General features: G+C 46.8%; 1 protein-coding gene across 1 annotated transcript; it reads left to right on the top strand.

Moving 5' to 3' along the window:
• The first annotated feature begins 1103 nt into the window (after positions 1-1103).
• LOC122001847 (cytochrome c oxidase subunit 6a, mitochondrial-like) lies at positions 1104-15274 on the top strand. The gene is made up of 4 exons (XM_042556803.1): positions 1104-1312; positions 1460-1566; positions 1646-1688; positions 15029-15274. Exons 1-4 carry the CDS (start codon positions 1189-1191, stop codon positions 15067-15069), a joined length of 315 nt encoding a protein of 104 aa, XP_042412737.1. The 5' UTR covers positions 1104-1188; the 3' UTR covers positions 15070-15274.
• Positions 15275-15646: the final 372 nt, after the last annotated feature.

Below are 15646 nucleotides of genomic sequence, written 5' to 3'. Positions count from 1 at the left end.
ATCACTAAGATACAATGATTAGAGATAAGGTATTCCAAATCTTTAAAGCTAACAAATTGCCAATGATTTGGAGTTCTCTAAGATTAAGAAAAAGGAACAAACTTAAAACAAAAGAGAAGAGGAGATAATGTGAATTTTGAATAATAAAAAAAATATAGACCCAAAATCTTCGTAAAAATGTTGCTTAATTCTACCATTTTTCTTGTTGTACCTTTTCTATCCAAGAGTGAATGACAATGAGTGAATTAATGCTTATTGATTTTATTTTGAAGTTTTAATCTCATTCCTTTTGATGAGTTATATACTTGAACTCTAAGAAAATCTTTATATAGCAAACATAAAATTTGTTTTTTTTTTAACATCACATAGTTAATGGATATTATCCCATTAGGAATTAATTACTAATATTTTTTTGTTATCTTAAGATTTTCAATCATACATGCTATTATATGCCCTTCTAATAGTATCTTGGTTGTTATAATAGATTATATTATTGTTGGCACAAGTTGATTAAACACTAGGGAATATTCTTTAATCTTTTGTAAGCTAATTCACCTCTTTTTAACTTGTCAAATACAAAGCACTCATATCATAGTAAAATAAATTTTGCATATTTTCTTTGAAGATTTTCAAATATTGAACTGACTTCAAAAATTGTAGCCACTCGATGAGATTTTGCAATCAACTTAGCATCTGGCTACAAAATCGATTTTGTAGCTGCGTCAATTGCCTCTTCAAGTGGCTAATGATTGAACAAGCATTTGAGGGGGTATTTTTAGTATACATAGTTTGATAATTTGAAAAATATAATGTGCGTTTTGAGCATTTGAAACCTTAACTAACTGCTTCAGTAAATTATTGTAGTTTTTGTTCTAAATTTTGATAAGTTTAAAATCCAAAGCCTACAATTAAAAAAAAAAGATAATTAAGGGGTAAAATTCAATTTTCTCTAAGGCCACCATATTCTATCATGGTGATATTAAATTTAGAGGGTGAAATAATGCAATTTCATAAATTTCAAAGGGTAACATACAATTTAGACAAGTTTGAGAGGTGAAATGGAAAATAAAGCCAAGTCCAGAATCTTTTTTTCTCTTAGAACCATTATGATGAGTTGAACCGGCGGATGACCTAGCGACTAGCGAGAAGCAAAACCGTCGAGCTTTCTGGCGAGAGAGGGAGGGGACGATGGCGGCATCAATGGCGAGATTCGGCCTTCGATCTGCGTCCTTGCTTCTTAGACAAGGAGCAAAGGGCAACGGCGCGGCCTCAGCTAAGCGTAGTTTCTCTGCTTCGGCACATGATGACGCCAGTAAGGCTTCCTAATTCCATTTAGGTCTTTGTTGGTTGATCTTTCTCTTTTTGGTTCTCCTCACGTTCGATTCTCCTCGTAAGGTTCTTGGTGCTGTTTCTATTCTTAGATTTTGAAATCGGTTGCTTTTGATCGTGATCTTTGCAGGCGAGGCTGCGAAGTGGGAGAAGATACCTTATGCCGGGATTACTACATGCACTATCCTCGCGATCTATAATCTCTGGAAGGGGCATCCTCATCATGAAGAACCCCCGGTATTTCATCTTTCTCCGCTTCATGTCAATACTAAGTGTATGGTGATCTAATTTATGATCTTTATATCATCATCTGCAGGCTTACCCTTATCTGCACATTCGAAACAAGGAATTCCCTTGGGGTTTGTATCCTTACTTTGATTACTGTTCGAAAACTCTTTTTTTATCCTCATCTGTTTTTAGTCTATGGGTCTATTTTGGTGATTGCTATATTTATTGAAATTGTGATTCGGATTATTTCTTTTTTTTTCTAAGAATTTTTACGTCTTTGATTTAGTAAGATTTTTGTTTCAACTTCTTACCTGATCGGATTATCATGTTCATGGTTGTATTTACAAATTGGACTTGTATGTGTGGATACTTTAGTAATCAGAAATTTTAAAAATTTAGTCGACAACACTTATTTAGTTGTTTTCAGGAAGAGTTTTCATGGACCAATCATGTAAGTTCACCTTGCTCCCATGTTCTTCTGTATCGCTCAACTTGATTTTAATTGTTATCCTCCTAAAGTGCCACAAGCTCTATGATCATACTCTGCATTGTTCAATGACCTATTATTTCCTGTCAGCATGTATATATGTTCTTCATGATGTCTTTTCTGAAGATTATTTTTCCTTGCCCCTTTCAAAGCAGATATCTACAAGTACTGTTACAGAAACTTCTAGAAATTTTTGAACTATTTTCTTTCACGTTCATCTCTGCTTCATTGGGGACGTGCTCATTCAATATTATGTTAAAGCTAATACAGGATAGTTGATGGGTGTGCTGCAAACGTTAAGGTTGATTGGCAATAGAATTTTCTGAAAGCAAGATGCTAGGTCTTCCATAACTTAGTGGAAGGGGAGTCACCTAGAAACGCTCATAATCTTTTGGATGCAACACATAACATCCTAGATAGCATGGGGGATGACTAAGAGACAGACAGGATTAAGGCAATACCCTTGTGAAATAAGTTTAAAATATAATTTTGATTTTTTTTGTCTTTATAGCTTGCATATTAAAGTTCTTTTAAAAGTTTTAGAGTTATATATGTAGGGGATGTTCAAGACAATGTATAAACAAACAAAATAAAATGATAAATCGTGATTAGCATTGGGAACATTATATCTGATTGATTTTCTTTTCATCTCATATCCTTCTGAATACACACTCATTTATGTTTATGATGACATGCAATTAGACTGTTTCATCATTTTAATTAGAATCTATGATATGGGGGGGGGTGTCACTCATTAACCATGCTTTTTATTATCAAAGACCTACCAACTTACATATATTATTGATCCTGTCCGAAAGTCGATGAGATGGATGTTGGGGACGTAGCGCTTCTGCTGACATCCTATGGACTCTGCTCCCGCGTGCAACACAAGTAGTGTCAATGTCGGTCAGGGAAGGGGTCCTCGACGATGACCCTTCGACGCTCAAGTCATTCTCCGGCGAAGCAAGAAGAAGCAAAGAGAATTATAGTGCAACAGTAGAAATCGCGAGAAAAGCATACCTCCATCGATGCTTGGACCCCCTTTATATAGAGCCTTGGAAGCGCGCGTGCACACTTCCCAAGACGAGCACACATCTCGAAGCTTTCCCTTAAAAGACATGTCAGTAAAGTGTTCCTAACATAGTACCTTAACTGGCCGAGCATATTTCTGAAGTGACAGTGGAAACTTCCGCCGTACGATCTCCTGTCTAACCATGTCACCTGTCAGCGACACTAACTCCCAAAAGGATGTCGAAAAATATCCTCTATTGCTTGGTCGAGCGGAATGACGGTTCGGTCGGGATTCTGCTATCCCTGCGCTGCCTGTTGTCACGTCGAGCGGGATAGCCGCTCGGCTGAGAGTCCACTATCCAAGTGTTGTCTGTTGCCGGACCGAGCTGGATAGCCCCTCGGCCGGAAGCCCACTGCCCACATGCTCTATTGCTGGGCCAAGCGGGATAGACGCTTGGTGGGTAGTTTACCGTTTGCGCGCTCAGCTGATGTCGAGTCTGCTGCTAGACTAAGCGTAGGAGCCGCTTGGCTCGGCTTCTGCGCGTCCTTTGAGCGTCGATCTGATTATTCCCTGTACCCAAGATGGTGGGTCGATGGCTCGATGCTTAATTCCTGATCGACGTATGACTCGCCCGATCGGCTAACACCGTACGCTTGTTGACTGTCTTGACTTTGACCTCCATCGTGGCAGCACGGTGGGGTCTCTCCTAATTATCGCATCACAAACATTTCCTTCAAGTCTAGTCGAAGGAGGTTGTAGTCCGACTGATTGGACCATTGTGCGAGCTGATTCCCTCTCGATCGACCCTCGTCACTGTATGGACTCCGATCAGGATAGGCTCGATACTTGCTGATCGACCTTTTGAAGCTTGCCGCTCGGTCATAAGCGCGCTCCCTCGATCCAATTGAGCGGACAAAAGTTTGCACTTGTAGAACTTTTTCCTAGGGTTGTCTCAGGCGAGTGCGGGCTAGGCTGACGTCACCCTGATTTCTTGGGAATTGTGCAAATCCCCGCTCATTAAGGTTGAACATATTCCCACGTCTTCCTTAATTGCCGACCTGTGATGGTGCGCCACGTGTCACGCCCGCAGCCGCCGCACGCTTGACGCGATAAGTGTAATGTGACGTTTGGCGGTTTGAATTCAATGGTGAGATCTTGGCCTGGGTTTTCACGACCTAGATTCGACGGCTCCGGTCGGTCGAGCTTGGGGTTTATAAGCCCGTTGCATCGCCGCCTCCTTTACGCGTTCGTCTTCCTCGAGTGCTCTCGGCGACCTTCGTGTTCTGCTTCTGTGCGATTTGCTCTTGCGATCCTCCGCGCTCCTTACTCGACGACCCTCTCCCAGTAAGCTTTCTTCCTAATCAAGTCTGCTTTTGAACTCTTCGGCCTTTCTTCCTGTTCCGACGACTTTCCGATGGCCTTTTTACCTATTTCGATCACATTTCTCCCTTCGACTCCCTTTTTCGTCTGTTTTTGCGATGGCCAGCTCCTCTCAACTGCTTGCTCCTGTCCCTGGACTCGTACTCGTCCATGGAGTCTAGGTTTGATGGGGGTGACGTTGAGAGCTTGCGCGAGGCTTTTGAAATTCCTTCTAATCATCAAATCATTTTGCCTTCTCTGTCCGATCAGCCCAATTTCCCGCCGACCTGCTGCCTTTGTTTCTTCCGCGACGAATTTGTTGCCGGTCTGCGATTTCCTCTTCATTCTTTCATTCCAGCGGTTTGTAAATACTTCCGCATTTCCCTTCCTCAACTCGTGTCGAACTCTGTTCGGTTGTTGTGTGGAATCATCATCTTATTCCGCCTGCACGACATTTCCCTTATCCCCGGGTCTTTCACTACTTTTATTTCCCTAAGCTGTCTGATCCCGGGACCTTCCTCTTCCAGTTGCGAGTTGGTCTAGTCTTTTTCGACAAACTGCCGACCTCCAACAAGCATGGGAAGGAATACTTTTTCTTCATGCGCTTTTCCGAGCGGCCAGATTTCCCGACCCGCTGGCAGCTTGAAGTGGCGCCTCAACCCCCTCTGAAAAGTTACAAGAGCCGCTTGGACTACTTGAACGCAGCCTCTATGCTAGCCGGTCAGAAATACGACATCCATAAATTACTGCTGGAGGGCGTCTTGTTCATCTTTGGTCTGAGTCCGATCCGCACCCATCTGCTACGAGCCTAGGTATTAAGCTTCTTTACCTCTTCCTTTGATGCTAACTGATTTCTCTTTTTCTCTTGCAGTCGAAGTCATAATGCGAGCACGTATGGCCGGCAAGGCGAAGCTCAAGGACTTTGCGATCGAGGCGGTGGCCTCTGAAGAATTAGTGAGCCGAGGCTTGCAACCGGTCGGCTCCCACGAAGATCCGCTCGGCCTGAGCGAGGAGACACCCGGGTGGTGGGTGAAGGCGAGTCTAGCCACGCGCCGAGCGGAGGAGCCGCCCCGGGCTCACAGCCTCCGGCCAAGCAACACCCCATGATTCCTGTCGAGGAGCCATCGGGCTCGACATCCTCTGACGTGCCCCTGAACCGGCGCAAGAGGCGACGAGCGGAACTTCATCGCGCTCCGCCACCTCGGGGGTGCAGTCGGTCGAGCGGGTCGAGACTTCGACCCTAACTCCGGTTCAACAAACAGTGGCCTCCGCGTCGTCTGATCGGACGACGCCCCTTGTCGAGCTGCCATAAGGGACTCTAGCCGCTCCGCCGGTGGCCTTTATGCCGCCACCTTCGAGGCCTTTGAAGGTAAAAAAGTCTGGCATCCGTCCGGCATTCGACTCCAGACTGTCTGGCTGGGCGACTTCGGCGCAATCGACCCCAAGCGGCCAACGTCATATCACGGCGATCCTCCATTTGCCGACCGAAGAGTACCGCGAGTCGAGCACGGAGTCTAGGGCCTCCGAGCACCAGATTCACATTTAAGGGTCGCTTGTGAAGATCTGGGAGGGCGCTCGCGCCCGCGCGACAATGATGCCCCCAGGGGCGCTCGCGGACTGTCACACCCAAATGTCCGTTGGAGTAAGTATTTTAATATAAATTCATAATTTACCTTCGATTGACCCTCACAAACTCTTTTTTTGCTTGTCTGCAGTACTGGGTGGAGAGTCTGGCCATGTGTCATAGACTCGCGTTTTTAGAGGAGGAAGTTAAACAGCTGAAGGCGTTGAGCGGCCAATCCTCCGCTGCTCAGGAAAAGACTGGCACCGAGGTGGCTCGACTCCAAGTCGCTCTGGAGAAGAGCGAGAAGCTGCTCGAGGCCGAACGGGTAAAGAGCGCTGGGCAGGCCACCATGCTCGAGCGGCTGAATAAGCAGGTCGCCACCTTTGATAACAAGATCGAGTCAGCGAACGCGAGGAAGAACCGGGCCATTGCTGACCTGGACGAGAAGAATAAAGAGGCCCGGAGCCTTGCCCAAAAGTTTAAAGAGGCCAAGGATTTCCTGATCGTTGAGCGGAATAGCCGCTCGACGGAAGAAGCGTCCCTCCGCGGCCAAATTACCTTCGCTAAGGATGAGCTAGAGGGCTACCGGGCGACATTGAGTGTTTATTAGGATGCCGAAGGGAGTAGGTTTGAGGCGATGAAGCAGACCTACATCCGTTCGGACGCATTCTGCGATAAAGTCATCGACCGGGCCCTTCGACTATTCGACTTGGCGATTGAGGGGGCGATCGATCAGCTTCGCGAGGGGGGCCACCTGTTGACCGCTATGACCAGCAAGGTCATAAGCCGGGACAAGCTTACAACCGCGCTGCCCGACGACGTACTAGATTATCTTGAGTGAGGTAGAGCCCTGGAGTGTGTAGTCCTCAAGTCTTGTAAAATTTCTGAAGTTGAAACGCATGCTTGTTCACTCGGACGAACTTTATCTCCTTGTATGTTTCTTCGCATCTTGCTTATTTGCTAAAACGCTTAGTTTCGTCCATCATTTTTCTAATTCCCGATCAGCTCGGAAAGTATTTTTAAAAATAGTGCCGAATGATCTCCCTGTTCCGAAGACTACTTGAAAAATAGCGCCGAACGATCTCCCTATTCGAAGACTACTTGACCTCGCACGGGGAAGAAAAGGAAACCCTTATGCCCCGTCCGACCACTTGACTCCGAATGAGAGAGATGTGAGTTTCGCATGCCGGGCCCGTAAGTTGAATGCAATGTCAAATCCAGCCGAGCGGCACGGGAGTCTCTGAATCGAGGGTTTATAGTCGCCGCTCGATTATTGATAAAAGCTTGGGTTTAAGGTCGTCGCTCGACCGCTGTTGAGGAATTCGTGAAGACTTGAGTTTAAGGTTGCCGCTCGACCGCTAATATAGACCCGCGTTTAACATCGCCGCTCGACGATTTGGTGGAGACTCGTTTTTAACGTCGCCGCTCGACGAGTTGGCAGAGACTCGAGTTTAACGTCGTTGCTCGACGATTTGGTGGAGACTCGCGTTTAACGTCGACGTTCGACGATTTGACGAAGACTCAGGTTTAAGGTCGCCGCTCGACCGTTGATATAAATTTATACATCCGGGTTTAAAGTTGTCGCTCGACCGTTGAAGGAGATGCACTTGGAGGCCTCTACTTTTTTATTCAAACTTAGCCCTGCGTTCGGCAAACACACAACAGATACAAAGTACAAGATTCACTTGCGCACCTCTCATCTAGCCCTGTAGGGTTGAAGATGGTTCGCGCTCCATGGCTTCTCGAGCTGCCTCCCCTCTTCATCCTCTAGATAGTACGCGCCCGATCGGAGCTTCTGCACGACCTTGAACGGTCCTGCCCACGGTGTCTTGAGCTTGGCGACGTCGCTGATCGGCTTCACTTTCTTCTAAACGAGGTCGCCGACCTAGAAGGACCTCGGCTACTCCGACCTCCATGGGGACAATTGCTTCGCTGCCGTACACCAACTGGAATGGGGTTACGCCGGTCGCCTCTTTCGGAGTTGTGCTGAGAGCCCATAACACACTGGGGAGCTTGTCGACCCAGCTGCCTCCCATGTGGTCGAGCCGAGCGCGCAAGACACTGAGGATCTCCTGATTAGTGACTTCGGCCTGCTAGTTGCCCTGCGGGTAAGCTACCGAGTGAAGGCTTGTTGGATGTCATAGCCTTTACATCATTCTCTAAGTCCTCGGCCAGCGAACTGCCTTCAATTGTCGGATACAAGCCAGCGTGGGATGCCGAACCGGCAAATGATGTTCTGACGCACGAACTTGATGACCATCTGCTCGGTGATTTTTGCTAGCGGCTCGGCTTCTACCCACTTCGAGAAGTAGTCCACCGCCACGAGTAAGAATTTCCGCTGACCAGTCGCCATGGGGAAAGGCCCGACGATGTCCATGCCCCATTAGTCGAACGGGCATGATACCGTGGACGCTTTCATTTCCTCGGTCGGTGCGGCAGGCTGTGATACTTCTGGCAGAACAAGCAAGTTGCTACTGTTCGAGCGGCATCCTCCTTGAGGGTCGGCCAAAAATATCCGACCAAAAGTATTTTTCGGGCTAACGCACGACCGCCCGGATGACCTCCACAAGAGCCTTGGTGCACCTCCTTCAGGATGTACTCGACGTCTTCTGGTCCGACGCACTTGAGGAGGGGTCGGGAGAAAGCCCTTTTGTAGAGCTGGTCATTGATTAATGTGAACCGTCCGACCCTCTTCTTTAGCAAGCGAGTTTTCCTCGGGATCGGCAGGTGCAGCTTCCGAATATAAGAACTCTGTCAGGACCGTCCTCCAGTCGTTCGGGAAGGTGATTCTCTCCATTCGGTCGACGTGCGCCACAAGCAAGACTTGCTCGATCGGCCGACCTATGACGATCGGCGTTAACAAACTGGCTAGCTTCGCTAACTCATCTGCCGCTTGGTTCTCCGATCGAGGGATAACAACCTCCTAGAAGTTGGCCTTCAGCTTCTCAAAAGTTTCTGCATAGAGCCTCAGCCGTGTGCTGTTTATCTTGAAGGTCCCAAATAACTGCTGGGCGGCGAGCTCGAGTGTATGAGGACTTTAATTACTCCCACGTGTCGAGCTGCCTATAGTCCGGCTATCAACACCTTATACTCTGTTTCGTTATTAGTGGCTCGGTAGTCCAGCCGGACGGACAGCTGCATCCGGTCCTCCCGAGGCGAGATAAGCAATATGCCGATCCCGCTACCTTGTCGAGTGGACGAGCCGCCCACATATCCTCCACGTTGCCGCCGGCTCGTCACTTTGGACTTCTGTGACAAAATCTGCCAACGCCTAAGCCTTGATCGCCGATCGGGGTTGATACTGAATGTCGAATTTACTGAGCTCTATCGTCTACTTAATCAGCCGTTCGGACGTCTTTGGATTGAGGAGGACTCTTCCCAAGGCGTTGTTAGTAGTCACTATTATTGAGTGTGCTAGGAAGTACGGCCGAAACCTCCGCGCGGCGAGTACTAATGCATAAGCCAACTTTTCGAGATCAGTGTAGCCGGACTCACCATCTTTTAATATGTGGTTCAAAAAATACACAGGTTGCTGCTCTGGGTCATTCTGCCTAACAAGAGTTGACCCGACCACATGCTCATTAGATGACAAGTAGATCTAGAGCAGCTCACTCGCGACTGGCTTGGCTAACACAGGCAGCGAGTTCAGATACTCCTTTAGCTCCTCCAGCGTCCGGTCGCACTCGGCGTCCCATTGAAATTTTGTAGCTCGGTGCAGTATCTTGAAGAATGGCAGGTTTTGATCGGATGACTTGAATATGAACCTGGATAGCGTCGTGATCCGACCGGTTAGCCTTTGAGCTTTCTTCAAATTCCGAGGCGGAGGCATGTTCTACAAAGCTTCGACCTTGTTTGGATTGACTTCGATGCCCTGTTCGGTGACGATGTAGCCCAGGAAGCGGTCACCCTTTGCGCCGAATAAGCATTTGCTCGGGTTCAGCTTTATTCTGTATGCCCTTAGTGTTCGGCAAGTCTCATTGATATCTGCGCACCAATCAGCGGCTCGGAGGGATTTGATGAGTATGTCATCGACGTATGCCTCCATATTACGGTTGATCTGTCGTCGGAACACTTTATTCATTAGCCTCTGGTAGGTGGCTTCGGTGTTCTTTAGTTCGAACGACATGACATTGTAGCAGTATGTTCCGTCGGCCGTAATAAAGCTGACATTCTCTTGATTTTCGCAGGCGAGCGACACTTGGTGGTATCCTTGATATGCGTCGAGCATACAGATCAGCTCGCAGCCCGTCGTTGAGTCCACCATTTGATCTATCCTGAGTAGTGGATAGAAGTCCATCGGGCAGGCCTTGTTGAGGACGCGGAAGTCGATGTAGACTCGCCATTTGTTGTCCGGCTTGGAGACTAGCACAACATTGGCTAGCCAGCTCGGGATTTGGACTTCCCTGATATGACCGACCAACATTAGCTTTTCTATCTCCGCTCGGATGATCACGCTCTCCTCTGCGCTGAAATTCCTCTTTCTTTGTTTGACCGGTCGAGTGTCCGGTCAGATGTGAAGCTCATGCTGGGCCACCCTCGGGGAGATGCCGAGCAGCTTATGTGTCGACCAAGCGAACACATCGTGATTCTGTTTGAGGCAGGCGATCAACTCTGCCTTCTTCTCCTCCTCCAAGTCGGCGGCAACGAAGGTCGTGGCTTCCGACCTGCCGGGCGGATTTGAACCTCCTCCTTTTCTTCATATACTAAAGTGGGAGGTTTTTCAGTGATAGCATTTACCTCTAGCCGTAGAGTTTTTCGAGCGGCCTTGGCCTCGATCATGACCATTTCCACATAGCAGCGCCGAGCAGCCAATTGGTCGCCTTTAACTTCGCCCACCTGATCATCTATTGGGAACTTCACCTTCTGGCAGTAGGTCAACACTATTGCCCGGAACTCGTTGAGGGCCAGTCGACCCAAGATGACGTTGTAAGCCGGTGGCGCGTCCACTACTATGAAGTTAGTAGTCCGGGTCCCTCCTCAACGGCTCTTCTCCCAATGAAATGGCCAATCTTGCTTTTCCAATTGACAAAACCTCATTGCCTGTGAATCTATAAAGCGAGGTCGCCATGGGCAGCAGCTCGTTGCAATCGATCTGCAGCTGATCGAATGAACAAAACATAGGCGTCCATACCTTTTTAAAAATGATGTTTACCAAACTTCTCGTATCAACGAAGGTCCGGTGAATGGTGTAGTTGGCGATCACCGCTCGGATGTTCAGTGCATTGTCATGAGGGATCTCGACCCCCTCCAGATCGCTGGGGCCGAAGCTGATCTGAGGCCCTTCGGCCTTCTCCTTGCTGCACCCTACGACATGGGTCTCCAACCGGCGAGCGTATGACTTCCTGGCTCGGTTGGAGTCTCTGCCGGTCGACCCTCCTGCGATCATGTCTATCTCTCCTCGGGAAGCGTTGTTCTTGTTTTCCTCTTCCCGGGCGGATGTCCTATTACGCTCGGCTGGGATCGGTTTCCTCCCTTCGTTGATGGCGATGGAGCTCGGGCTCCCTTTTTTCTTCTTCTCGCCGCTCGATCGAGCGACGACGATCTTGTCGATCAGGAGATAAGGAGCGGCAGCGATATCCTCTAGGCGCCGATCGGCTGACAATTGGCGTTAGCCCTCGGTAGTCCCGTGTGTTATGCGTCGTTGATTGATGGAATGAACAAAACATAGACATCTATACCTTGCCCTTCGATGCCCTGGGTCGACCGGGCGCCATATGCTGTACGACATGTGCCCTGGTCTCCTGGTGCGGTCGTGCTCCTTCAACTCTCGGCCCTTTGGGCGACAGATGGCTGCTAGCCGATCGGCGCCGAATGCTCGGTCGACGCCTTCTTTCTTCTAGCCGCCTGGGCTTCTTCCACGTTGATGTACTCGTTGGCCTTCTTGAACATGTGGTCGAAGTCTTTGGGCGGCTTCCGGATGAGTGATCGGAAGAAATCTCCCTCGGCGAGCCCCTGAGTGAAGGCATTCAGCATGATCTCGGACGAGACCGAGGGGATGTCCATGACCACTTGGTTGAAACGCTGGATGTACGCTCGGAGCGCTTCCTTGGGCCCTTGTTTCAGGGCGAAGATGCTAACGCTCGTCTGGTAACGTCGGTTGTTGGCGAAGTGGTGCTGGAAGGCGTCTCGAAAGTATTTGAAGCTTCATATCGAGCCGTCTAGCAGTTTTTTGAACCAGCGTTACGTCGATCCGAAGAGAGTCGTGAGAAAGACTCTGCACTTTATTCCGTGTATTGGTGCAGCGTAGCCTCATTGTTGAACTGATCCAGATGATCATCTGGGTCGGTCGACCCTTTGTACGTCCCGATCGCTAACAGGGTGTAGTGTCGAGACAGAGGGTCTTGTAAGATCTCCTCCGAGAACTGCCTGTTGATCTGTTCGGGAGACACGGCGCTTCGGGGCGCTTTTCTTTTCCACGCATCCCGAACGGGCGCATCATCGGAAGATGATCCCCGCTCCTGATGCGCTTGGGCTATATCTCCGAGGGGGTTTGGAACAGAGCTCGATAAAAGGGGATCGACGTGGGCGGCACTTCCCCTTGGGTGACGGTCGGCCTTCAGTCCTGCCCTCATACGGAGAGTTGCTCCGCTCGATTTTCTTGCCCCGCTCGTCTATCGACCGCCGATGTTGCAGGTTGCAGCGTTGGCCGATCGGCTAGTGCCTGTTGTTGTTGTTGTTGCTCTATCATTTTTGTTGCCCGTGCTTGCACGAGCATCTCCAGCTCCTCTTGAGTTAGCGTCACGGTGGTTAGTTGTCCAGTGTCTTTTATCTTCTCGGCTCGGATTCAGGAGACGTTCCCACAGACGACGCCAAATATGATCCTGTTCGAAAGTCGGTGAGATGGATGCTGGGACGTGACACTCCTGTTGGCATCCTGTGTACTCCGCTCTCGCCTGCAACACAAGCAGCGTCAGTGCCGAGCCAAGGAAGGGGTCCCCGGCGATGGCCCTCCGACGCTTAAGTTAGTCTCCGGCGAAGCAAGAAGAAGCAAAGAGAACTGTAGCGCAACAGTAGAAATCGCGAGAAAAGCATACCTCCGCCGATGCTTGGACCCCCTTTATATAGGACCTGGAAGCGCGCATGCATGCTTCCCAAGGCGAGCACGTATCTCGAAGCTTTCCCTAAAAAGACATGTACTAAAGTGTCCCTAACAATACCTTAATGGGCCGAGCATATCTTTGAAGTGACAGTGGAAGCTTCTACCGTACGATCTCCACCATGCCATTTGTCAGCGACACTAGCTCCCAAAAGTATGTCGAAAGATATCTTTCTGTGTCTATTGCTTGGCCGAGCGGAATGGCCGTTCGACCGGAATTCTGCTATCCTTGCGCTGTCTGCTGTTACGTCGAGCGGGATAGCCGCTCGGCTGAGAGTTCACTGTCCAAGTGTCGTCTGTTGCCGGGCCGAGCGGGATAGCCGCTCGACCGAAAGCCCACTGTCCTCATGCTCGATTGTTGGGCCGAGTGGGATAGCCGCTTGGTGGGTAGTTTACCGTTTGCGTGCTCAGTTGATGTTGAGTCTGCTGCTAGACCGAGCGAAGGAGCCGCTCGGCTTGGCTTCTGCGCGTCCTTTGAGCATCGGTCTGATTGCTCCCTATACTGAAGATGGTGGGTCGGTGCTTAATTCCCGATCGGCGTATGACTCGCCTGATCGGCTAACATCGTAAATCCGTTGACTGTCTTGACTTTGACCTCCACTGTGGCAGCACGGTGGGACCCCTCTAATCACCGCATCTATTATCATGAACAAAATGAATATTTACTAAAGTAACTCACCAGTTGCGTTCTTGCATATCAAATCCAGAAATTGAAAAAGAGTAACTCTGAGGTTCATCCATTTATAGAAAGAACCTTCCTTTTCATCCCCATGCTCATCTGCCATCATGTGTGTATATATTCAATGTACAGCCTTTGCAAGCATTTTTAGCATTCTTGTGAATGTCAACTGAAGTTTAATGATGTCGTCAATAAAAAATAATATACTGATCAGAGATAACACAATTGATATGGAAAATAATTTTTTGTTGGGTGTCTTATTTGCTGTTTTACTTATTGTTGAAGCATGTGAGAGGGATGATTTTAGCCATGCAACTTAACGTAGTTTAAGTTATTCATCAATTTAGATTATATTATCAATGTTAAGAAGATCTAGACTTGACAAATATTTTGTGCTTTACTAACCCTTTTATTAAATGTTTATATACTGCTCTCATTTGTCAATTAGTTTTTCACAATTGGATGCACATTTTGTTCAGATAGTTCACGCACAGCTTGGGTTAAGCAGTCTATGTAAGAGGACTTTGGCCATTCAGTTTGCTTGTGTTAATTGCCATTTTATAAACACCTCCCAGCGTTTTATAGCTTGGGGTTGTAAGAAATTTCTAGACGTGGTACAATCCATCAGTTCATGTTTTCTTGTTCTTGGCTGATCTTTTTATTATTATTATTATTATTATTATTTTGTGTTAACCACAGGTTTCTTTTGCTTCCAAAGATCATAATGATTGTTTTAGTGAACCAAATAAAAGTGACTAGTTTTGTACTCTGTAGTGAGAATTTCATTTGGAGCTTCATTGAGAATCACTCATGTTAGAGATTTTTTATTCTTTCTTTTACCACATCCAAATGTTATTCATCTTATATTTTCCTTTTTAGAGTCTGGTTGGGTACGTGGTTAAATTAGAACCTCGGTTTGGATCTGGACTGATCGTGTATTCATTTCATACTGATCAAATGTTCAGGGTTTAGCTGTACAATATGGAAATTTTTGTTGTTTTCTGTCAGTTCGATAAGAAATTTGAATGTTAAATTAGTTGAATTTTTTATACATGCATTTTCCCACATCATCAGCTCTGCTTCTGACGAAGTGCTTGTGTGCTGTAGTTTGTTTGATCATAACATTTACAGTTTAGATTCTATTCGTTTTGAACATTTCTCAAAACCCACAAAATGATACAGTACATTTGCCCTGTATTTTTGCACTGATGCATGTGTACCTTTGGCTTTCTTCCTTTTTTTTGCTGATGTTGTTTATTGTATTTGGATGCCAGGTCCTGATGGTCTATTTGAGAAGAAGCATCATGATCACTAGACAAACCATGTCTTTATTTTGGGATTTCAAACTTGGATTTAGGCCTGTTTTGCGTGTTTCATGTTCCAATAATGATGTGTTTATATTAAATTATCTAGGATGGATTATGTGGGGGAAAGGAGATTAAGCATTTACATGTGTGCAATGTAAACCTACCATTCTGTGTAATGTTGCAATGTTACTACGGCCATGAACATTTCAACCATTCTCAAGGTTCTTAAATCCCCTCAGCTTTTTAAGTGGGGATTAGTATGTCATTAGTCGGATATTTCGGTATTAACATAAATTACATAATAAATCATGAATTATAATTTTAATATAATAATATTAAATTTAAAATAAGTTTAAAATTATATAATTAATAAAATATTATATATTTATTCTCTTTCTTCATAATTTTCAATAATTTATTTTTCATCGGATAAATTTAATATCATTATTATAATTCTCATTTTTTTTAGATGTAAAATTATTTTTATAAAGTTTTCTTACTCTAGAATTTATTTGGAGTTGTAGATTTATATTTGCTTGACTTGTTTTATCAATAATTTACCATGTGAGTTTAAAATTTAGTTCA

Source organism: Zingiber officinale, chromosome 7A (assembly GCF_018446385.1).
Source record: "Zingiber officinale cultivar Zhangliang chromosome 7A, Zo_v1.1, whole genome shotgun sequence".
Classification (NCBI taxonomy): domain Eukaryota; kingdom Viridiplantae; phylum Streptophyta; class Magnoliopsida; order Zingiberales; family Zingiberaceae; genus Zingiber; species Zingiber officinale.
This window is presented reverse-complemented; position numbering and strand designations above follow the sequence as displayed.

Bases quoted from the DNA above. Each gene is read 5' to 3' on its own strand.
- LOC122001847 (XM_042556803.1), top strand. From the start codon at position 1,189: ATGGCGGCATCAATGGCGAGATTCGGCCTTCGATCTGCGTCCTTGCTT. The intron at 1,313-1,459 runs GTAAGGCTTCCT...TGATCTTTGCAG, and splicing joins TTCGGCACATGATGACGCCA to GCGAGGCTGCGAAGTGGGAG. The intron at 1,567-1,645 runs GTATTTCATCTT...CATCATCTGCAG, and splicing joins CTCATCATGAAGAACCCCCG to GCTTACCCTTATCTGCACAT.